General features: G+C 41.1%; 1 protein-coding gene across 1 annotated transcript in view; it reads left to right on the top strand.

The window, feature by feature from the left end:
• The window catches only part of GABBR2 (gamma-aminobutyric acid type B receptor subunit 2), a 1074198-nt gene that overhangs the window by 686560 nt on the left and 363359 nt on the right, over positions 1-24279 (top strand). Inside the window, exons 9-11 of the mRNA XM_069730579.1 lie at positions 10017-10097; positions 10565-10715; positions 22131-22263. Of these exons, the coding sequence (XP_069586680.1) occupies positions 10017-10097; positions 10565-10715; positions 22131-22263 (365 nt within the window). The remainder of the gene's footprint in view (positions 1-10016; positions 10098-10564; positions 10716-22130; positions 22264-24279) is intronic.

Below are 24279 nucleotides of genomic sequence, written 5' to 3'. Positions count from 1 at the left end.
TGATTCGAGCAAATCTCCTGAATAGTGATCGCTGTCTTTTTACACATTGTAGAAAATTGCATTAGCCAGAGAAGACTGAAATAACCTCAAGGGGCCGACATCCTCATGCATTGCACAGCCAATCAGGAGGACTATGTGATGAAAAATAAGGGGGCTACCATAGAGTTTGAACAGAACAGCTTGCATTCTGAGCTGCCATTGCAGTGAACTGACCACCTCCAATCGAACAGTTATTAAATATGTAGTGAATAAGCAATACATGTCTGTAAATATTTAACTAGTACTGCAACCCATTCCTTCATAGAATACCATCTTGTTTAAGCAGTTAAATCACAATAGTTCTGTAAGTGATGGAATATTCAGTGGTGATCAAAAAAAAGGATTTGGAGGATCCCATCTACATTGATACTAAAACCGCTGTCTTAACATAGGCACTTTACTCAAAATATATATATTCAGGGTTCTAAAGCCGATATCATGTAAATACCCTACGTCTAAAATCCCTTTTATTAATTAAAACAAAGGCAACACTATACCACCTGTAGTGACAATCAAAAACCAAAGAAAAAACGTGCTCAAAACTCAAATACCCTTATGGGTGGTACTAGAAATCCCTAGATAGAGCACCTAAGCTTACCCCTACCTGGCTGCGGATGTTGACACCCTAGGGGGGAAACGTATTGGCATCCCCGATCCACGATGGCTCGCCCTATGGGCCCTGATGTACCCTGCAGCCAATTCATATCTGTTGTCAGTGGAATGTACTCTTCCGAAAGATGTGGTTGGTATTTAATGCAAATGACCAACTTCCACCTAGATATCCATTATGATGTAAACCATCTAGATTTGCATATACATTTCATTTGTGTATTTAAATGTTTCCAATCCGGGGGGCCCCCATCTCATTTAGATGCATTTATAACCAGAAGGTATCTCAGATATATAAACACCACCTGGTATGGATTCACAATGAATCAGATGAATCACAATGAATCACAGCAAATCAAATCATATATGGACACCATCGATACTCATCTGTTGCCTGTCCATCTGTCATTCACCATTCGCCATCTACACATTAGCGCCTCAACGCGTTTCGCCTGCTTGGGCTCATCAGGAGGCCTGATATTGCGATTAAGTGTGTCATGATAGATATATGATAGCGATGTCTTGACATAGGTCACACCCGGACCACATGACACCGCAGTAGGCCTTGTGAACATCAAAAGTACCCAGAGTGCCAACATTCAAGTGCCAACTGAGGAAGTTCATAGAACCTTGTTTCAAAATATGGCGTTTCCAAACAGAAAAACACAAATATGAACAGGTGCAAGTTAAGACAGCCACTCTATGTAACTAACAAATTAAAGCTGCACTCTGAAATGCTATAGTATGTATTCAATGAATATTTGAAACTGGAATTGCCTTACTGCTGTAGAAAATAAGTTAACAAATGAAAGTACTTAGTGTATAAATTGGCCAAATCATGCAAGCCCAATAGCCAGTGAAAAGACGTGCTCCTTTGTTGGGACCCTAAACCTCACGTGACGCCTCTCCCGTGCTAAAAGCCTGCAATTATGGTATATGGTTAGGTAGAATCAAGCTCTATTTAAAACCACCTTAGGCTGATGGGAGGAGGGCTCGGTCAGAAGGCATGTATAACAAATATCAAAAGACTGACCATCACTTCCAAACAGTAAAAGACAAATGTGAACAGGTGCAAGCTAAAAGAGCCACTCTGTTGTTTCTGATGTCACATAGACACCAATCCAGGGTTCTGTGGCTCTTTTTGCTCAGCTCTAATAATCAAGTCTAATCATATAATATTTACTATTTAATTTTTAATGTTTCTTGTAAATCTATGTATTTGTTAGCTACTGTATTTGTCGCAGAATTTAGTTTGTTTTCTTGTATTTTTTTCTTTTTCTAATGCAGAAATGACTGGCCATACCTACATCCAAACCATAGCCATTAATAATAACCTGCACACCTGATATAATGCAATCAGTAAACAAATGATGCCACTATAATGTGGTATTTTCTTTTTAATGGATAATAAACTGTTAGGGTTGGCGGAACGCACCGAGTATATATATATGTATAAATAGGTGCGTTCGCAACCCGGGGTCCACCGTGCAGGAGAGGAACCTGCTGCTGGCAAATGGCGGCGCTATATGGCGGTATAAGCGAACTCCACATAGTCGCTAGAAATAAGATGCTGTGCCCTGTTAGCGTCACAGGGGAACACAGCTAACTGCTTAGCTGGAGGCAGTCAGTGGTCACGCACCCAGAAAAGCATACAAACAGTCCTCACCGGAGGAGCCGGTATTCTAGGGGCTTATTTAAGCTGGGTCCCTGAACACACACATACAGGAGCAACCACAATTAACAAGCTTATGACATGAGGTGATACTAGCGCATGGCCGTGCGGTCATGCAAATCTTTTATAGCTGCAACATGTACAGGACCTTCCAAGAAGGACCAATGGAAGGCTGCCACAGAACTTGATGAGGTACAGGGCCTTCCTGGAGGACCAATGGAAATCGCTGCAGTACCTGAGCATGTGACCCTAGACCTCCACTGAGAGATCTTACCCTGGGCATGCTCAGTGTGTGCAAAGCAGGACTTAGTCCCAGAAAAGCCTGCTCGCCGCAGACCAGTGCAGGGTACAATAGCAGAACCTGAAAAGGCAGCAGTAACCCTTTGTACAGTATCAGGCTGAGTGAGACGCTGGGACCGACGTCTCCGCTGAGCAGGCTCCACTGTGGCTGATGCAGAATGGGAGACTGCAGCAGACACGGCTCGAGATTCCCCCTGTGCAGCGACGGGAACTCGACTCCTGACATAAACATTTTATACAAAAGCTGTTGTACCCTCTCTCTTACTCATTTTAAACAATATTAATAAGAGTGGTAAGTCAACTCTTCTCTATTATCGAAGAGGAAATGTCTCTTCCTAAATTTTTTTTTGGATACATAACTTGCAAATGAGCTCCCTTGATTCTGTTGCTGTTTTCCATTTTGCGCTCTGCTACCCCATTGCAGAGATATTCACATTTGTTTGAGCGCAGTATGTGAAATCTCTGCTTTGCAGTTTAACTGGGCATTTCATCAGTCTTCTCAGGGTGTGTGCTCTTACAACTATTCCTCTTGGATACTGCCAACCACAGATATCTGATCTTTCAGTTTATCAGTCTCAGACACTACCTTGTCGTGATTGGCAGTATCTGGGAAGGAAGGGTGAAAGCACATGCCCCCATAGCGGACTGTAAAGAAATGCCCAGTTGGTCTGCAAAGCAGAGATTCCACATAGTGTGCTCCAAAAGAAACAAATGTGAATTTCTCTGCAATGGAATGACACAGCACTAAATGGAAAAGAATGGCAGAACCAGAGGAGCTTAGGATTTTTCCAAGGTATTTAGCAATTTTTTGAGCAAGTTAGTGGTCCTCTTAAAGGCAAAAACATTTTTAGAAAATCATTTAATATCATAAAACTTCTCTTCAATTGCTAGCCTCTAATTGACACTAACCACCTAAATAATTTAAATAGTATGTATAAAAAAAATTAAGAAACCTTGAAATTAGTCTTGATTAATGCTTTCATGGCATCCAAGGTACATGTATGGTGCATGTCAGTGTATAGCCCGGGCTAGATTGCCAGCTGTGTTTTACAGCTATATGTGCCCCTAACAGCATTGACCAGGAATAACTCTGGTTGCTGCTGTTTAACCCCTTAAATACTACTGTCAATTACTAGAGATATATGGGTTGTGATTATTGTTTCACATAAATTCGGAGGCCCGTTTCCCCCCCATAATGTGTTTGCAAAGTGCCAATGGGTTGCCATTTCTTCTAGAACAAGGACTTTGTAGAAGAGGAAAAAAAACTGAAGCACAAAAAATTGGCCATGGCAAGAAGGGGATAATTATATTCTACCAGTACTCTTGCAACACTTAAAGGGAACCAGTCATTTTCGATAACGCTATTAACCTGAAAACATGGGGCTAATCTGTAGGTTAACAGTGTTAGGAAGATGCCTGGCAACAGACCTGAAAATGTGGCACCGGGGAAAAAATTAACTGTATTTCTCCACTGGCTTTCAGTCAAGCAGGTGTGCCAGGATATATTAGTTTAAATTACAGTGGATACGGAAAGTATTCAGACCCCTTTAAATGTTTCACTCTTTGTTTCATTGCAGCCATTTGGTAAATTCAAAAAAGTTCATTTTTTTCTCATTAATGTACACTCTGCACCCCATCTTGACAGAAAAAAACAGAAATGTAGAAATTTTTGCAAATTTAATAAAAAAGAAAAACTGAAATATCACATGGTCATAAGTATTCAGACCCTTTGCTCAGTACTGAGTAGAAGCACCCTTTTATGCTAGTACAGCCATGAGTCTTCTTGGGAAAGATGCAACAAGCTTTTCACACCTGGATTTGGGGATTCCCTGCCATTCTTCCTTGCAGATCCTCTCCAGTTCTGTCAGGTTGGATGGTGAACGTTGGTGGACAGCAATTTTCAGGTCTATCCAGAGATGTTCAATTGGGTTTAGGTCAGGGATCTGGCTGGGACAGTCAAGAATGGTCGCAGAGTTGTTCTGAAGCTACTTCTTTGTTATTTTAGCTGTGTGCTTAGGGTGATTGTCTTGATGGAAGGTAAACCTTCGGCCAAGTCTGAGGTCCACAGCGCTCTGGAAGAGGTTTTTCTTCCAGGATATCTCTGTACTTGGCCTTATTCATGTTTCCATCAATGGCAACCAGTCATCCTGTCCCTGCAGCTGAAAACACCTCCATGGCATGATGCTGCCTCCACCATGTTTCACTGTTGGGATTGTATTGGGCAGATGATGAGCAGTGCCTGGTTTTCTCCACACATACTGCTTAGAATTATCATCAACAAGGTCTATGTTCGTCTCATCAGACCAGAGAATCTTATTTCTCATAGTCTGTGAGTCCTTCATGTGTTTTTTCAGCAAACTCTATGAGGGTTTTAATTTATCTTGCACTGAGGAGAGGCTTCTGTCGGGCCTCCCTGCCATAAAGGCTCAACTGATGGAAAGCTGCAGTGATAGTTGACTTTGTGGAACTTTCTCCCATCTCCCTACTGCATCTCTGGAGCTAAGCCACAGTGATCTTAGGATTCTTCTTTACCTCTCTCACCAAGGCTCTTCTCCCACGTTTGCTCAGTTTGGCTGGACGGCCAGGTCTAGGAAGACTTCTGGTGGTCCTAAATTTCTTCCATTTAAGGATTATGGAGGCCACTGTGCTCTTAGGAACCTTGAGTACTGCAAAAATACTTTTGTAACCTTGGCCAGATCTGTGCCTTGCCACAATTCTGTCTCTGAGCTCCTTGGCCAGTTCCTTTGACCTCATGATTCTCATTTGGTCTGACATGTACTGTGAGCTGTGAGGTCTTATATAGACAGGTGTGTGCCTTTCCAAAACAAGTCCTATCAGTTTCATTAAACACAGCTGGACTCCAGTGAAGGAGTAGAACCATCTCAAGGAGGATCACAAGAAAATGGACAGCATGTGACTTAAATATGAGTGTCTGAGCAAAGGGTCTGAATACTTATCGCCATGTCATATTTCAGTTTTTCTTTTTTAATAAATTTGCAAAAATTTCTATATTCCTGTTTTTTCAGTCACGATGGGGTGCAGAGTGTACATTGATGAGAAAAAATGAACTTTTTTGAATTTACCAAATGGCTGCAATGAAACAAATAGTGCAAAATTTAAATGGGTCTACTCTGAATGTTTCCGTACCCACTCTAATTCTCATCTTCCCTGTCAAAGTAGCTATATGTTTTGAATCATTTTATTTCTAGTTTTTCCACCTGCTTTTAATTCGGATTCAAGTTAACCAGTAAAAAACTAAGTAGTGTTACCAACAGTGAATACTGCTATAGATGCCAACTTTTTTTCATTTTCTTTTTTTTTCTCTACTCTATTCTCTGTCCCCAAATGCTATTAACTTGCAGATTTGGGGTTAATCTGCAGGTTAATAGTGATCTGAAGCTCTGCGGTTGACATACTGAAAGCACGGCTACCGTGCTGGCTTTCAATCTTAGTTGTGTCGGTGAAGCTTCAGTCAACGCTAAGGCTATGTATGCAGTGATCAGCAGTTGTAAGCACGCTCTGCCATATTAACTGACAGCTGGCTCTGCACTAATAGAGACCGCAATAAGTCAATGTACCAGGGCATGTTTATAATAATAATTGTGCAAATGTGCTCAGAATAGTCACTTTTGTAGGAAGGAAATTTTCCACTGGTGAAAATAATCAATAAACAGTAAAATTGTGTTAATTAAGCAACCTCCCAATGTTGCATCAGAGTGATAAGCAAGGACGCAATACTTGGGCTTGCTGAAATTGCTTGCATTAATCACACTTGTCATTACGCCCGTGCATTTGTCTGTTTGTTAGTACTAAATCTGACCAAGCACAGTCCTGTCTACTGTGGAATAAATGGCCTTTATATACGTCAGCATGTTGTTTTCTCAGCACAGTTCTTGCCAAAATGAAGGAACAGTGTAAGTGTTAAGGAAGGATTCATGTTCCTGAGAAATTGTTCTATTTCTTTTCTTGTATCAGGGACATTTTATCAGAAAGCTCTATCCATTGTAAGCAAAGGAAAACTCCAGACAAAGTTGGTTCATTGTGTTATGCTCAGTGTAGCTCATAGTGTAGGGATAACATCTTTATTGTTCATGAATAGGGATGGGTGAACCTGAACGGTAAAGTCCGTACCGAACATCTAGTGTCCATGCATGAGCCCTAAACATAGATTTTTCCAGGAAGTCCGTGTTACTATTCAGGTTCGGGAACCCAAAGAAGGTTTGTTGAAAGGTTGCAGCGAACCTGTGGCTGGGCTTTAAAAGAAAGTGTAAACTTTAGCACATGCAATCAGACCATCGCAGCTTCAAGTCCTCTAAAAAGACTAATAGAAAAGGTAAAAGATAATTTAAAAAGTTTTAAAAATTATGCTAAAAAAATAAAAGTTCAAATCAACCCCTTTTCTCTTATTAAAAAGAAATATAAAAAAATTAAATATAAAAAATAAACATGTGATATCGGCGCAATCAGAAAAGTCTGAACTGTGAAAGTATAAAAATAATTAACCCGATTGGTAAACATCGTAAAGGAAAAAGCTCAAGAATGCAAAAGTCAAGTTTGTTGTTTACTGCAATACCACAAAACATGATGTAACAAGCAATCAAAAAGTCATATCTATCACAATATAGTATCAATAAATACGCTGTTCCCCCTGCTAAAAACACACAGGTCCATTGACTAAATAATGAAAATGTTACGGGTGTCAGAAAATGGTGCCACAACTATCATTTTTTTTCATAGCTAAAATAATTTAAAATTTGAACATGTTTGATATGACCGTAACCATACTGATGAGGAGAATCATACTGCAAGGTCATTTTTACAATAAAATGTACACTGTAAAAACAATTTTAAAAAAAATGTCATTACTGTGTTTTGTTTGCACAATTTCTCCCCACTTGGAATTGTTTTTCCCATTTTCCAGTAGACTATGTGTTAAAATAAAGAGTGTCATTCAAAAGTACAAATATCAAGCCCTTATATGCCTATGTGGACAGAAGAATACAAATAGAAATTGGCTGTGATGTGAATGGGTTAAAGCTAGATTTTGCAAAAAAAAAAAAAAATTTACCCAATTTATTTTAATTGTATTTTCATATTGAGCTTTTTTTCTGTTAAAGGGAATCTGTCATTAGGATCGACTCTCATAAGCAGTCTAAATGGGCATGTAGGCACATGTCCGCTCTGTCCAAAGTGCTGCCGGCTTCTGAATCCGCAGTGATTCCGCATGTGTTCATTGAACCATGCGGAATCACCGCATCCTATACATAGACTGTGCAATTTATCTTGCGGAGACTGAGCGTCTCCACAAGATAAATTGACATGTTGCAGTCTAGAAAGATGCGCCACATGTGCGTATACGCAAGGATGCCAGAGGCACGCATAGTGGAGATGGGATTTCATAAAATCTTATCCACTTTGCTGTAACATCTGGCTGCTGTGGCTGTACGCAGTGTCCAATCCGTAGTGTTTACTGACTATGGAAACATACCCTAATTGTTCTTATATTTAGATTTTATCTCGTGTTCATTTTTATAGTTGAAATGCAAAATATAAAAGTTATACTAGGATATCAGTGTATATTGTTTTAGAGAGTAGTGTTTATTTGCTTTTTGTTACTTTGAAGACTTTTTAAAATAATCTTTATTTAACGTTGTTTTATTTGTCCCATAAGAGGACATTTAGTCTGATATTTTTATTTTCAATGCACTTGTGTAATTACAGTATTAATGTGTATTATTGCTTGTGTGGAGAAGATATAAACAATCAAACCGCACATTCAATGGCCAAACCTAGAGGTATTTGTTAAGCCACAATTATGGCACCAGGCCTAAGGCTAGGGTCACATTGCGTTAGGGCAGTCCGTTTAGCGCATAGCGCTACGGACTGCGCTAATGCAATGTCCCAAAAGGGATCGCGTTTGCCGATCCCGCTAGTGCAGATGCCCGATCTGCGCTAGCGAGGAACGGACCGCAAACTCTGCAAGCAGCGTTCGCAGTCCGTTACTCAAATGATGGCACATTGCTAGCGATGCGTTCGCCATTACAAACAATGGCGGCGTTAATGGACTATGTTACACCGCGTTATGCCGCAGTGTAACGTAGTCCGTTAAACGGGTTCACATAACGTAATGTGAACCTAGCCTAATGGAGAAAGAACAAAGGAAGCCTTCTTCCATTTTTTGGAACCATTAGTCCACTCAGCTTGGTGCTGATAGGCCACGGTCACACGTTCAGTATTTGATCAGTATTTGACATCAGAATTTATAACCCAAAACCAGGAGTGGGACAATCAGAGGAAAAGTATAATAGAAACATATGCACCACTTCTGTGTTTATCACCCACTCCTGGTTTTGGCTTACAAATACTGACCAAATCCTGAACGTACAGCAAGTGTCTGATTCATCCTGTCCATGGTTTGATCAGAATGAATCTGAGGACAGGTTCCCTTAAAATAGAATGATCCCAGTGGTGGATAATTGGGTGCTCTTGTCCCATCCTGCAACATGTTGATGGTTTGCCATGGAGATAGAGACCTACAACAGGCCCTCATTGCCATCATCATCTTTGTTCTTCCATGATACCCTATGATACATAAGAGATTGATAAATTCACTAAATGTAATGAAGTGTGTAATGCCATATAGCTTGAGCAATGAAACAATTACAGTTTGAAGTTCCTTAAAAATAAAAAAGATAAAAGTTTGAATCATCCCAATGCAAACAAAGTAAAAAAATAAATAAGACAAGTATTTAGTAAGATGACATCTGCAAAAGTCCTATCAAAATATAAAATTATTTAAAGTATGGGAAAATGTTGTAAAGCAATAAAAAAAACAACAAAGTGCCAGAATAGCTCATTCCATGAAAAAATAAAAAGATATGCATCTCAGAAAATGGTGCCACAAACCAAATTTTTAATTTTTTTTAAATGTTCAGAGTATACTTTAAGCACTAAAATATAAAAAACGATAACACTTTGGTGTCGCTGTAATCATACTGACCAGAAAACTCATGCTGGAAGATCATTTTTTCCGCATGCAGAATGCCATTGAAAACAAAACTAAAAAAAACAAATACAATTAATTAATTTAATTAATTTACAATTCCAAAATATATTGATCATGTAAATACAACTTCAATAGCTTTTAATAGAGCTTCAGCATACCGCACGGAAATATTATTTTTCTTAATGTATTATATTATACTTTGTAACATCTGATTATTGACACACAAAAAAGTAACAGCTGAGTTTTTTATAGCTGTCTTTTTACTATCTTAGCACCTCCTGCTCGTGTTTCTATTTTAAAATTATATGTTAATCCATAGCAATCTCACAGAGCAAATGTAGAGTGGATCATCTTATATAACCTATTACTACGTCCCTTTTATCTCTGCAGATGGGAAAGAAGTGAAGGTGGGAGAATACAATGCCGTAGCTGACAGCCTGGAACTCATCAATGACACCATCAGATTTCAAGGTACAATGAAAATGCCTAATAACCTAAACACTACATACAAACTATAGATCATATACTATTACTATATATTACTATTACTATTAGTGTATATTACTGTTACAAATATATTATTATTATATAGAAATGTACAAAACATCATTTTACAGTCACTGTCAGGTGCTAATCATTTATAGATTATATTTTATAAGGCTTGGACCTTTAAATTCCATGATTATGTTCACACATTCATATTATGCCACAATGTTGTGTAAATAACTATGGTGGGCAAAGAGGTTGCAGTCCCCCCAGGGTCCTGAAGCCAGTGTTATTAATAATGCATAATAGTTGGAGACCATTTACATTTTTTTTAATTAAGAAACAAGAGCTTCAATTCACTCGTCAGTGGGATCATCAAAGAGACACCATACAGTCCGCTTGAATATTAACTCACACAAATATCTCATACTCTAATTTTTTACTGATTTTAGGAGTGGAGCCCCCAAAAGATCAAACTTTTATCCGAATGGAGAGACGTCAGATCCACCTGCCACTTTACAGTATTCTCTCTGCCATAACGATTATTGGAATGATTATGGCCAGCACATTTTTATTCTTTAACATCAAAAACAGGAACCAAAAGTAAGTATCATTATTAGGTCATCAGTAGCACTTTTACACTTAAAGTGGGGAGATTGTGGTTGCACATCCGTGGTGTACCTGTAATGGAGGCTGACTCAATGGACAGCTGCTGCCTAAAGGGAAAACTCCCTGTTTATAATAAATGCATAGCTGTTATAAATATGCCCATTCTAAACCTTGCTATGGAGCCCTGATGGTTTTGTGTACATCCCTGTTACATATGTGTGTAACACAAGTTTTAAAATAGATTGACTGCGCTCCAGGAGAGAATAGCACAGAGCAAACTAAGTGGGTCCAATGAACAAAGAATGTAGAGACTGGTAGCCGTCCAATAAAACAAATATTAGCCCCAGATGGCACTCCGAGAGAGAATAGCAAAGAACAAGCTAAGTAGATTCGATAAACAAAGAAAATGTATATAATAATCTAGTAGCCGTCCAGTAAATCAATTACTAGCCCCAGATAGTAACAACACTACTGGCACACAGATCCCCTTTGTAATAATAAGAAAGGCAGTGGTGCCCTTACGGCTCAGTGGAGGGTGTCATGTGTGAGCTGTCAAGTCCGCAGAGATAATGCTGTGGATTGCAGATGCAGATAGCAGTAGAGCAGGACAGCAATTACATCAGGCAGAGCCAGGTAAAGCCCCAGCCGGCAGCATTCCCTTCATGCCTGTGAAAGTGAAACCAGCAAACTCCCTGAGCGTGTGATATCACACTAACTACAGGGCAGCACTGGAGCCAAGAAACCAACCAACGCGTTTCAAAGGCAGAGCTGCCGGCGCTTACCCTGGCTCTGCCTAATGTAATTGCTGTCCTGCTCTACTGCTATCCGCATCTGCAATCCACAGCATTATCTCCGCGGACTTGCCAGCTCACACATGACAGCCTCCACTGAACGGTAAGGGCACTACTGCCTTTCTTATTATTACAAAGGGGATCTGTGTGCCAGTAGTGTTGTTACCATCTGGGGCTAGTAATTGATTTACTGGACGGCTACTAGATTATTATATACATTTTCTTTGGTTATCGAATCTACTTAGTTTGTTCTTTGCTATTCTCTCTCGGAGTGCCATCTGGGGCTAGTATTTGTTTTATTGGATGGCTACCAGTCTCTATACATTCTTTGTTCATTGGACCCACTTAGTTTGCTCTGTGCTATTCTCACCTGGAGCGTGGTCAGTCTGTTTTAAAACTTGCAGAGAACAAAGAAGCAGCATATAGTCCAGGTGTAAATGTATAAAAAACTTTATTAATCATCATGCCAGATTAAAAACGACAGCGGGAAATAATCCCCGTGCTGACTCAGCACGCACCTAAACAGACAGGGGACAGGTGCCTATAATACAGAGGAATCACCATCGTAACCAAACCAGGTATTACAAAGCAGTTGAAAAGGTATGTGCAGGCAACAAGAAGTGTAGCTAAATATATTGGACACACAGGTGCAAAGAGGTATATAGGAAAGCACATGCACAATAGATATCGCTGGTGTACATACCGGTCAGTGTGGATATCAATCACGGCGTGGACTGGCACCTCACCCCTGTCTCCCCCATACCTTTTCAACCGCTGTCGTTTTTAATCTGGCATGATGATTAATAAAGCTTTTTCGACATTTACACCTGGACTATATGCTGCTTCTTTGTTCTCTGCTGGTTTTTGTCTATTTGATTGCAGTTGGTCCGCTATGGTCCTTTCCCTGGTCCCATTTTTTCTAGATAATTAATTTCTAGATAATTAATACCCTACTTGGGTTAGATTACAATGTTGGTGACCTTATATTTTTCCACTCTAGTGTTCTGTTTTAAAACTTGTCTATTTTTCTATAAGGGTGACACCTACCCCTTACTGACCTTAGCAGCTGAGGGGATTCTAGCAGTGGTTTTCTGCTGCATGGTCAGGTAGCGCTTTTGTGTTTTTGATTTTCAAATGTGTAACACATTGAACCTCATTAATGAGCAATATCCCCTAGTTACTGATATTTGTTGACCATTATGCTATGATTTTAAAAAAATATAAAAAAATTTATTTGGCTACTGTGTAGTATAGTATTTTTTACCTTAGTACTTTTTGCAATAACGTTCCCTTCGGACCATTTTAGCATTTTATAGAATGTAGTAAAACTTCACAATGCATTTACTTAAGAATACCTTATGCTGAGCCACCATAAATCATAAAGACTTACTAATTTCTATAGTTTTAATATTTTATTTTACACAAAGAACCAACATGAAGCAAAGAACAGTCCTGGCCAAAAGTTTAGAGACTGACACAAATTTTGATTTTCACAAACTTACCTGCTTTAGTGTTTTTAGATCTGTTAGTCATATGTTTTAAAGTTTTAGTTGATAAATACATCAAGTTTATGCAAAGACTCAATATTTACAGCGTTAAGCCTTATTTTTCCAATTCGCCCGGTCACGATATCAGCTGTTGGGACATATTCCGATGTTACCAACCCATTCTTCTTGCCCACTCAGTGCTTGGAGTTTATCTTAATTTCTATGTTTTTGCTTGTCCACCCGCATTTGAGGATAGATCAAAGGTTGTCAAAGAGATTGAGAACGGGGGAGTTTCTTGGCCATTGACCAAAAATTTCAGTGTTTTTTTCACTAAGCCACTTAGTTATCACTTTTGCTTCTTGACATGGTGCTCGATCATGCTGGAAAAAGCATTGTTCATCATCAAATGCACCTAGATTGTTGGGAGAAGTTACTCTTGGAGGAGGTTTAGATACCATTCTTTATTTATGGAAGTGTTCTTAGGCAAAATTATTAGTAACTCACTCCCTTGCATGAAAAGCAAACCCACACATGAATGGTCCCAGGATACTTTACTGTTTGCATGACATAAGACTCAATGTACTGCTCACCTTTTCTTCTCCAGACAACCATTCTTCCATTTGTCCCAGACAGTTTGAAGGGGGCTTCATCAGAGAAAATAACTTTGCAGGAAAGACAGGGATTGGCTTCAGAGGACTGGGATGAAGCTATTTTCTTTGATGAAGCCCACTTTAGATTGTCTAGATAAGAAAAGTTGGGTGCTACCATGAGTCCTGTATCATGCCAAAAACAAAGTATCCTGGGACCAGTCATGTGTGGGGTTGATTTCATTCAAGGCAGTGAGTCACTCATAATATTGACTAAGAACACTACCATGAATAAATAATGGTATTTAAACATCCTCCAAGAGCAACTTCTCCCAACGATCCAGGAACAAAACTTTTGTCTATGACTTTTTGCTCACCCAAAGATCCAATGCCAGTCTCTAGCCACAACATGAACAAAGCATCAACACTGTGACCATTGATTGTCTGCAGTGGTCACATGTCTGTATGATCCGAATAGTATGTACAGAGCCAGTCTGTACATCCTGTTCTGCCACAACAGTCACGCACTGTTCTATAATGTTAGCAGTGATTGCCTGCAGCAGTCACGTGTTCAGGCCTTCTAGAACGGGGAACTAGTCCATGCTCTACAGTTTATATTAAACAAAAATAATTCTGGACAATTCCTTTAAATATTCCGATTGTACTTTAAATGTTCAATTAAAAAATATACTTGACAATACCCCATAGAGACACCAGACCCAACATTGCAGACAAACTGAAGACTGCTATTAAAGCAACCTGGGCTTCCATAACACCTCAGCAGTGTCACAGACTGATCGTCTCCATGCCACGCCATATTGATGCAGTAATTTATGCAAAAGCAGCCCCGACCAAGTATTGAGTGCATTTACTGAACGTACATTTCAGTAGGCCAACATTTTGGATATTAAAATTATTTTTCAAGCTAGTGTTATAAAATATTCTAATTTACTGAGATAATGACTTTTGGGTTTTCGTTGGCTGTAAGCTATAATCATCAACATTAACAGAAATAAACACTTCAAATGGAGCACTCTGATTGTAATTACTCTATCTAATATATGAGTTTCACTTTTTGTATTAAAGAACTGAAATAAATTAACTTTTTGATGATATTCTAATTTTTTGAGACGCACCAGTGTGTCAATTGTGAATCTCCATGGCTTAAAGTCTACGTCTAACTACAAATATCATGGGCAAACTTGCTAAATTAGCAAGGGATAAAATAGGTATTTCCTCCACTGTCAGTAAATACACTTAACAGCAAGAAAATGAGCAGCACATCTTTGCCTAGTTTCATGTTCTTGAACGGGTTCCATACTTCGTACGTCTCTTTAGGTGATGTAAATAAATGTTTTCTTTTTGTATAACTACGTGAGGAATACAACACTGGAATAACAGAAAAGCATTAAGGTTGTTATGAAAAGAGATCCCACTCATTTTTTATGTTAATGGAGAAATACTTTTAATGTTTGGAATTGGCTTCTAGGACCCCCCTTACACTCAACAGGTGGGGGTCTCAGACTTGGGACTTGTTAATAATGCTTCATATGGGAATTCACCTTTCGTTAACATTTATGTCAGCAGGATGGTCTATCTAATCCTAAGCATTGCTACTTTTCACAATAGATAGATAGATAGATAGATAGATAGATAGATAGATAGATAGATAGATAGATAGATAGATAGATAGATAATAAACCAGTCAGAAATCTGGTGTGTTCTACACAGCCACACTCATTACAAGGTATATATACACAAAATATATACAAGAAACAGAAAAATATAACTCCACTTACAATCAGCAACTGGAACATCCAAGGCCTGAACCCCTCGGCCTTTGAATGTAAAACAAATGACCCGAACTTTAAACAAACACTGAAAAATATAGACATTCAGATCCTCCTGGAAACATAGACCAGAGCTGAAAACAAATACCTAGTACACATAAGATACAGGGAAATCTGTGTCCCTGCTCAGAAAAAAAAAAACACCAAACAGGGCCGCTGCTCAGGAGGAATGTTTATCTGGTATAAAGAATAGAGATGAGCGGTGTTCGGGTCGAACTGTTCGCCAATCTGAAATCCGAGCTGTTTTTGGGCGGTGTTCGAGTCCTTCGTCGAACCCGAGCAATTTGCTTAAAATTCGACTGTTCGAGTTTCTGTTGGATAACTGTTCGTTCACCAAAAGCCTCGCTTGATTTGCACATTAAAACTGTTTATCATTGTTAATAGACTGTTTCAGTGTATAGTGGGGGACGGGGGATAGATCTGTGCTGAAATAACGCCGATCTCCATTTTTTTTTCTTTCCCGCATTTACAGTGGGGCAGTGCAGTCTCTCAGCCTATCAGCAGTGCACACACACACACACACACAACAATGTGCATGTGATGCACACAAGCAAGGGCATGTGTCATTGGCTGTGTATGTCACATGTCCTCCTTGCCCTTTAAGAACCAGCCATTTGCCCCGTAGCCACAATTTCCTCACTGCTGCAGCTTAGTGTTAGACAGCACCGCTGCTGCTGTGGGCGCTATACAGACTAAGAGTATTTTTTTGGAGCGAATTATCAGAGAGATAGGTTTAGGGAGCCAGGAGGAGTCGGGACTAGTTGTAATATCAGCCCTTTTCAGGGTAGGTTACAGCAGTTCATAGCACTGTTTGCCAGGCAGGTCTGTGCCAGTACTATGCAAGTGTTTGTCACAGCATTTGGTGTAATCTAGCTCAGCCAATCCTTTTGGGCTAGTAGCATTGTCTGATAGTCATCTGAGTAGCCCGCCTGTGAAGCTAGCTACACCGCCTGGGTATCTCAATTTTTACTGCATCTAACCCAGTTAATAATTTTGGGCCTAGGAGCAGTGTCTGCACGTCAGCAGAGTAGCCCACCTGTGAAACTAACTACACCACCTATGTATCTCTATTTTCACTGCATCTAATCCAGTTAATAGTTTAGAGCCTAGGAGCAGTGTCTGCACGTCAGCAGAGTAGCCCGCCTGTGAAACTAACTACACCGCCTGTGTATCTCAATTTTCACTGCATCTAATCTAGTTATTAGTTTTGGGCCTAGGAGCAGTGTCTGCACGTCAGCAGAGTAGCCCGCCTGTGAAACTAACTACACCGCCTGTGTATCTCAATTTTCACTGCATCTAATCCAGTTATTAGTTTTGGACCTAGGAGCAGTGTCTGCACGTCAGCAGAGTAGCCCGCCTGTGAAACTAACTACACCGCCTGTGTATCTCAATTTTCACTGCATCTAATCCAGTTATTAGTTTTGGACCTAGGAGCAGTGTCTGCACGTCAGCAGAGTAGCCCGCCTGTGAAACTAACTACACCGCCTGTGTATCTCAATTTTCACTGCATCTAATCCAGTTATTAGTTTTGGGCCTAGGAGCAGTGTCTGCACGTCAGCAGAGTAGCCCGCCTGTGAAACTAACTACACCACCTGTGTATCTCTATTTTCACTGCATCTAATCCAGTTAATAGTTTAGAGCCTAGGAGCAGTGTCTGCACGTCAGCAGAGTAGCCCGCCTGTGAAACTAACTACACCGCCTGTGTATCTCAATTTTCACTGCATCTAATCCAGTTATTAGTTTTGGACCTAGGAGCAGTGTCTGCACGTCAGCAGAGTAGCCCGCCTGTGAAACTAACTACACCGCCTGTGTATCTCAATTTTCACTGCATCTAATCTAGTTATTAGTTTTGGGCCTAGGAGCAGTGTCTGCACGTCAGCAGAGTAGCCCGCCTGTGAAACTAACTACACCGCCTGTGTATCTCAATTTTCACTGCATCTAATCCAGTTATTAGTTTTGGGCCTAGGAGCAGTGTCTGCATGTCAGCAGAGTAGCCCACCTGTGAAACTAACTACACCGTCTGTGTATCTCTATTTTCACTGCATCTAATCCAGTTAATAGTTTAGGGCCTAGGAGCAGTGTCTGCACGTCAGCAGAGTAGCCCGCCTGTGAAACTAACTACGCCGCCTGTGTATCTCAATTTTCACTGCATCTAATCCAGTTATTAGTTTTGGGCCTAGGAGCAGTGTCTGCACATCAGCAGAGTAGCCCGCCTGTGAAACTAACTACACCGCCTCTGTATCTCAATTTTCGCTGCATCTAATCCAGTTAATAGTTTAGGGCCTAGGAGCAGTGTCTGCATGTCAGAAGAGTAGCCCGCCTGTGAACTAACTATACCACCTGTGTATTTCAATTTTCACTGCATCTTATCCAGTTATTAGTTTTGGGCCTAGTACCACAGTTTGGCCACTCAGTTCTGCTCGGTTTTCATCCATCCGTTGTTGTGCCAACAACTACAGATACAAAGTTGCCAATTAGTTAAGCACTAAAATGAGTGGCAAAAGGCCTGCTTCTGGTGGAAAGGGAAATAGGCGTGTTGGAAAGAGAAAAAAAGGTTGTGTCCGTGGGGGAGGTGGTAAAGCAACAGTAACATCTGCAGAAGAAAGACCATCTTCCAGCCAAAGTAAGATGTCTACTTCTGTTCGTGGACAATCTGATATGATCCCTTTCTTATGACCATCGCTACAAGCATCTCCAAAAATTCCAGATGAGGCACAAAAACAGCAGGTGCTTGAACGGATATCAAGTGCTCGTTCAAGTGGGCTCTCCTCCATGTCAACTTAAACATCACAACTACTCCAGTCCTCAGAGTTGTCAAACCAATCGCACTTGCTTCCTCACAGCTCCCAAGTCTCCAGCTGCCCGTCTGAGCATGGGGCAACACACATGATTGAATCTGTAGAGCTGTTTACGCATATTATAGCCTGGGAATCAGAGGTCTGCACCAGAGCTTCTGTGAATCCAGACGAGGAAATGATCTGCACTGATGCCCAGAATCTTTGTGAGTCAGATCCAGGCCCAGATTTAGAAGGTTCTGAGCATAATGTAGACCCTCGTTCCTAAACTGTAACTCCTGTTGGTGGAGACAATGAGGAAGATGATGATGAGAATGAGATACCTGATTGGAACGAAAACTTGAGAGGTTGGCTCTGAGGACGATGGGTGTGAGAACACATAGGATGATGATGACAAGGTTGTAGACCCCACTTACTGTCAACCCCCAGTCTGCCAGTCCATGTGGTCTGCAGAGGAGGTGGAGGAGGATGCTAGAGATGAGTCTGATGATGAGGTAATGGTGCGCCTTCCTGGACAGAGACGGAGTACTGGAAGCACGTCAACAACTGCATCCTCAACCCCTACTGTGCCTCAGACCAAAAGTTGTGGTGGCTCTTCAGGGGGCACAGGCTCTAAACCTTGCATAGCCTGGGCATTTTTTGACATTGCAAAGGATGACCCAACTCATGTTGTCTGTAATATTTGTCAACAATATCTCAGTAGAGGCCAAAAAATCACTAGCTTGAGTACTTCATGCATGAATCGTCACATGGATATGAGGCATAAGTTGCAGTGGGAAGCTCACTGTGCTACAATACGGCCTAGTGAGCCGGGTCAACCATCGTCTGCCCCATCAAGTGCATCCGCGTCCTCTTCATCCTCTGTGACTGTGGGGACAGAAGTCGCACATGGTTTTGGATGCAGATCTTACACCTTTTTACCCACAACAGCCAGTGTGATTAGCAGGTCATCAGGACATTTGCAAGTGGAAACACCTGCTGGTGTTGAGCGCTCTCCGACATCGACACCACATTTTGATCAAGGTAACATAACATCTCCGCCTGCACTTTCCTCACAGACCAGCAGTTTGCCGGGGACACCCTACGCAACTCCGTTTAAGCACGGCAGCCAGCCCTCAGTCCCTCAGATGTGGACAAGTAAAAGACCATTTCCTCCTAGCCATGACAAAGCTAAGAGGTTGAATTCCTCCATCTGCAAGCTGTTGGCTACAGAAATGCTGCCTTTCCGCCTGGTGGACACCGAGGATTTTCGAGATCTTATGTCTGTCGCAGTGCCCCAGTACCAGATGCCCAGTCGCCACTACTTCTCAAAGAAAGCTGTGCCTGCGATACACCAGCATGTCGCACACAACATCACCGCTTCCTTGAGAAACTCTGTATGTGACAGAGTGCATTTTACCACAGACACTTGGACGAGTAGACATGGACAGGGGCGTTACATGTCGGTGACTGGGCACTGGGTAACTACGCCGACATCAGGAGAAGGGGCTGCTGTCCAAGTCTTGCCGTCGCCACGAGTTGCTCATCGATCCTCTGTATCTAGAAGTTCCTCCACTGCTTCTGCCTCCTCAACCTCCTCTCGGTCCTCCACCTGCACCCAAAGACTGTCTAGTAATGCCACCCGCGTTGTAACTGCGCAGAAGGAATCCTGCACACCTCCTCACTATGCTCCCTGCACACCTCCTCACTATGCTGTCACCATGGCTCAATGGCATCAGGCAGTGTTTACATTGAAATGTCTGGGAAATATGAGTCACACAGCTGAGGAGTTGTGGTCAGCTCTGGAGATCGAGTTCCATCAATGGTTGTCTCCACTCAACCTGCAGCCAGGGAAGGCTGTGTGCGACAATGCTGCCAACCTGGGTGCAGCCCTTCGCCGGGGCAATGTCACACACGTGCCTTGTATGGCTCACATTTTGAACCTGGTTGTCCAGCAATTTTTATCCCACTATCCCGGACTAGATGGGCTTCTGCAGAGGGCACAGTCGCTGTGTGCTCACTTCCAACGTTCGCATCCCGCAGCTCAACGACTTGCATCTTTACAGAAGTCGTTGGGCCTGCCAGTTCACCGGCTGAAATGTGATGTGCCCACATGGTGGAATTCAACTCTGCACATGTTGCAGCGACTATGGCAGCACCAACGAGCCCTGGTGCAATACGTTATGACGTACAGCCTGGGCCAACGAGATCAAGAGGTGGGGCTAATCACCCTGCAGGAGTGGTCTCAGATCAGGGACCTATGCACCCTTCTGCACAGTTTTTAAATAGCGACGAAGCTGTTTAGTGCTGACGATGCCATTATCTGCATGACCATTCCGGTGATTTACATGTTGGGGCACACCTTACACAGTGTTCAGAGTCAGGTGGTGAAACAAGAGGAGGAGGAACAGGAGGAGTTGTATGCGGAAGGGATCATATCTCCAAGGTCAAGAAGGTTGGCAGCACCAAGTCGGCTGGCATTGGAGGCTGGGAGAGAAGGATTACCGAGGGCACATGGTAGCAGCCAAACTGCTGAGGAAGGTGCAGGAGGCGAGGAAGAAGTGGAGGATGAACTGGCGCTGGGCATGGAAGACTCAACAGATGAGGGAGACCTTGATCAAATTTCTGTTGTGCGAGGTCAGGGGGAGAGTGCTGACGAAGGAAGCATGGTTCTCACCTTGCCACCACCAAGACAACAAGGACTTGGTCCTCCTGGATGCACAAGACACATGAGTGCATTCTTGCTGCACTACCTGCAACATGACCCTTGGATTGTCAGAATCCGAAGTAATGCCGACTACTGGGTTGCCACACTCTTAGATCCCGGGTACAAAAGCAAATTTGGCGAAATAATTCCTTGTATAGAAAGGGATTCACGCATGCAGGAGTGTCAGCAGAGACTGTTACAGAATCTAACATCTGCTTTTCCACAAAACACCAGTGGTGCACGTAGTGAATCTCTGAGTTGTAACTTGCCAACTGTGGGACTATCGAGTCATCACTCAAACCGTAACAGTAACATCGTATCTGGTGGTAACAGCAATTTTTTTCCAATCGTTTCAAGATTTTTTTAGACCATCCTTTGCAAGGCCTCAGGAGACAAGAAGTCTGACTCACAACCAACGCCTAGAGAGGATGGTACAAGAGTATCTCCAAGTTAACATCGATGCCATGACTGTGGAACTGGACCCTTGCTCATTTTAGGCTTCCAATCTTGAAAAATGGCCTGAGCTTGACACTCACGCCTTGGAGATCTTGTCGTGCCCTGCAGCCAGCGTTCTCTCTGAACGTGTGTTCAGCACTGCTGGTGGTGTGCTAACAGATAAGCGCACAGCCAATGACATATGCCCTTGCTTGTGTGCATCACATGCACATTGCTGTGTGTGTGTGCACTGCTGATAGGTTGAGAGACTGCACCGCCCCACTATAAATGCGGGGAAAACAAAAATGGAGATCGGCGTTATTTCAGCACAGATCTATCCCCCGCCCACTGTACACTGAAACAGTCTATTAATGATGATAAACAGTTTTAATGTGCAAATCAAGTTAGGCTTTTGGTGAATGAACAGTTATTGAACAAAAACTCGCACAGCCAAATTTTAAGCAAATTGTTCGAGTTCGTCGAACTACGCGAATACCGCCCAAAACATCTCGAATTTGAAATTGGCGAACAGGTCGACTCGAACACCGCTCATCATTCTCTAATAAATAGTTATATAGATATTCGATAGATAAGTAGATATTAGAGTAGATTGATAAATAGATAAATATTAAATAGGCAAATACATATTAGATAGATACTGTAAGTAGCTATCAGATAGATAGATAGATAGATAGAATATATGTAGACAGTTAGACTGTTTGTATAATTAAAGTGCTGTTTCTTTCATCAGCCAGCATTTATGTGTTCTCTTTGACAGGTTAATAAAGATGTCTAGTCCTTACATGAACAACCTTATTATCCTTGGAGGAATGTTATCCTACGCATCTATATTTCTGTTTGGCCTTGATGGATCATTTGTATCAGCAAAAACATTTGAAACTTTGTGCACAGTAAGTAATTCTGCGTCTGCTGTTTTTATACCTTTTTCACCCTTACTGTATTGTTAGTAAGCTCTGCACAATTGAATGAGTCATACACTGTGCTACCTACTTTACATTGTGATTAGCATTTCTACTTTTCAGAGCAGATGACCCCTTTTTTATCTTCTGACTTCAGTACTGTAAAGCATTTTTTTTAATTGGGACATTTTTCTGCAGAGGTGTGTTGCTACACACTGTGTGAAGGCCAATACCGTGAATTCATGATGCCTATGATGGTGTGTAGCTATCTCACATAATACAATAAAGAAAGTGTTAAAAGTTTGTATTGTGTATGGTTTACAAACACATTCATACAGGAGGTGTATGATAAAACAGGGAATCTCAAAAGTAAACACACATGTAGTAACTAAATAGTGGCCAACAATGGGAATACTTAGGGGTGAGAGTAAAATAATGAAGAATGAAAGAAAAAGGAAACCAAACCGGATACAAGAGTCTATGATAGCAAAATAAGATAACTTTATTAATTACATAGACATAAAAATTGGATTGGGCGGAAAAAAATAATCAGATGGAAAGTGGACGTGATATCCAAGAACAATTACATGGTATAAATTAAATACATATACATAGAATAATGATGGTAAAAATGCAATTTCAGTGATAGGGCAAAAAAATGCAATCAAGTAACAGTATAAGAGTATATTAGCATAAAGTGCATAGGTGCATAGAAATGGTTAATTAGCTCAGATGCCTAGATAGAAAATTGCTGACAAGAAGTATAGGGTCAAAATTGTATGGCGTATCCAATTGTATAATATGGCACAGGTAAGTAGGATGGTAAAAAACTTAAGTAAAGTGAATGAGCATACAATAGGTATCAAAGATGTGGTGCATGTGCATGCGGATTGTTTTATCTTTCACCAAGTGGTGTATGAAGGCCATATATAAAAATACAAAACATGCTGGGGGTAAGCGTGTATACTATTAAATTACCTGTGTGTGGGTACAGATACAGATGTCCCTGGATACGTCCACCCCACTTGCGTTTCGGCATCTGCCTTCATCAGGGAGTGGTGGTGGGTGACTGAGGCAGTGGGGTGAGGTAAGTATGCTTTTTTATTTTTAAATCTCACCATTCATTATGCTCTGGGTTCTGGAAAGACTTCAAAGCATAAATGTATTTACCACCAACTGGGGCACATTAGATTATCAGTGAATAAATTTGAGGCAAAATAAAATCACATTTTCCAGCCAAAATTGAGTGAATCTGCTGAGTTGAAATTTCAGCTGATTTGCTTATCTCTACTATCCAATTAGATACAGTTGTGATCAAAAGTTTACATACCCAGGCAGAATTTTAGCTTTCTTGGCCTTTTTTCAGAGACTATGAATGATAACACCAAAACTTTTTCTCCACTAATGGTTAGTGGTTGGGTGAAGCCATTTATTGCCAGACTACTGTTTTTTGTCTTTTTAAATCATAATGACAACCCAAAACATCCAAGTGACCCTGATCAAAAGTTCACATACTCTGGTGATTTTGACCTGATAAAATGCACAGAAGTTGACACAAATGGGTTTGAATGGCTACTAAAGGTAACATCCTTACCTGTGACCTGTTGCTTGTGTGTATGCATAAACCCTGAGTGAGTTTCTGGGATCCACACTGACTCTTGCATCTTTCATCCAGCCACTGATGTTTCTGGATTTGGAGTCATGGGTAAAGCAAAAGAATTGCCAATGGATCTATGAAAAAGGTAGTTGAACTGTATAAAGGAAACAAAAAGATATCCAAAGAATTGATCATGCCAGTCAGCGGTGTTCAAACTGTGATTAACAAATAGAAAATCTCTGGCTCTGTAAAATCAAAACCATGGTCAGGTAGACCAACAAAAATTTGATCCTCAACTGCCAGGAAAATTGTTCAGCATGCAAAGGAAAACCCACAAATAACATCAGCTGAAATACTGGATTCTCTGAAAAGTAGCGGTATGGCTGTTTTAAGAAGCACAATAAGGAGGC

This window comes from Ranitomeya imitator, chromosome 6, assembly GCF_032444005.1.
Source record: "Ranitomeya imitator isolate aRanImi1 chromosome 6, aRanImi1.pri, whole genome shotgun sequence".
Taxonomy (NCBI): Eukaryota; Metazoa; Chordata; class Amphibia; order Anura; family Dendrobatidae; genus Ranitomeya; species Ranitomeya imitator.
This window is presented reverse-complemented; position numbering and strand designations above follow the sequence as displayed.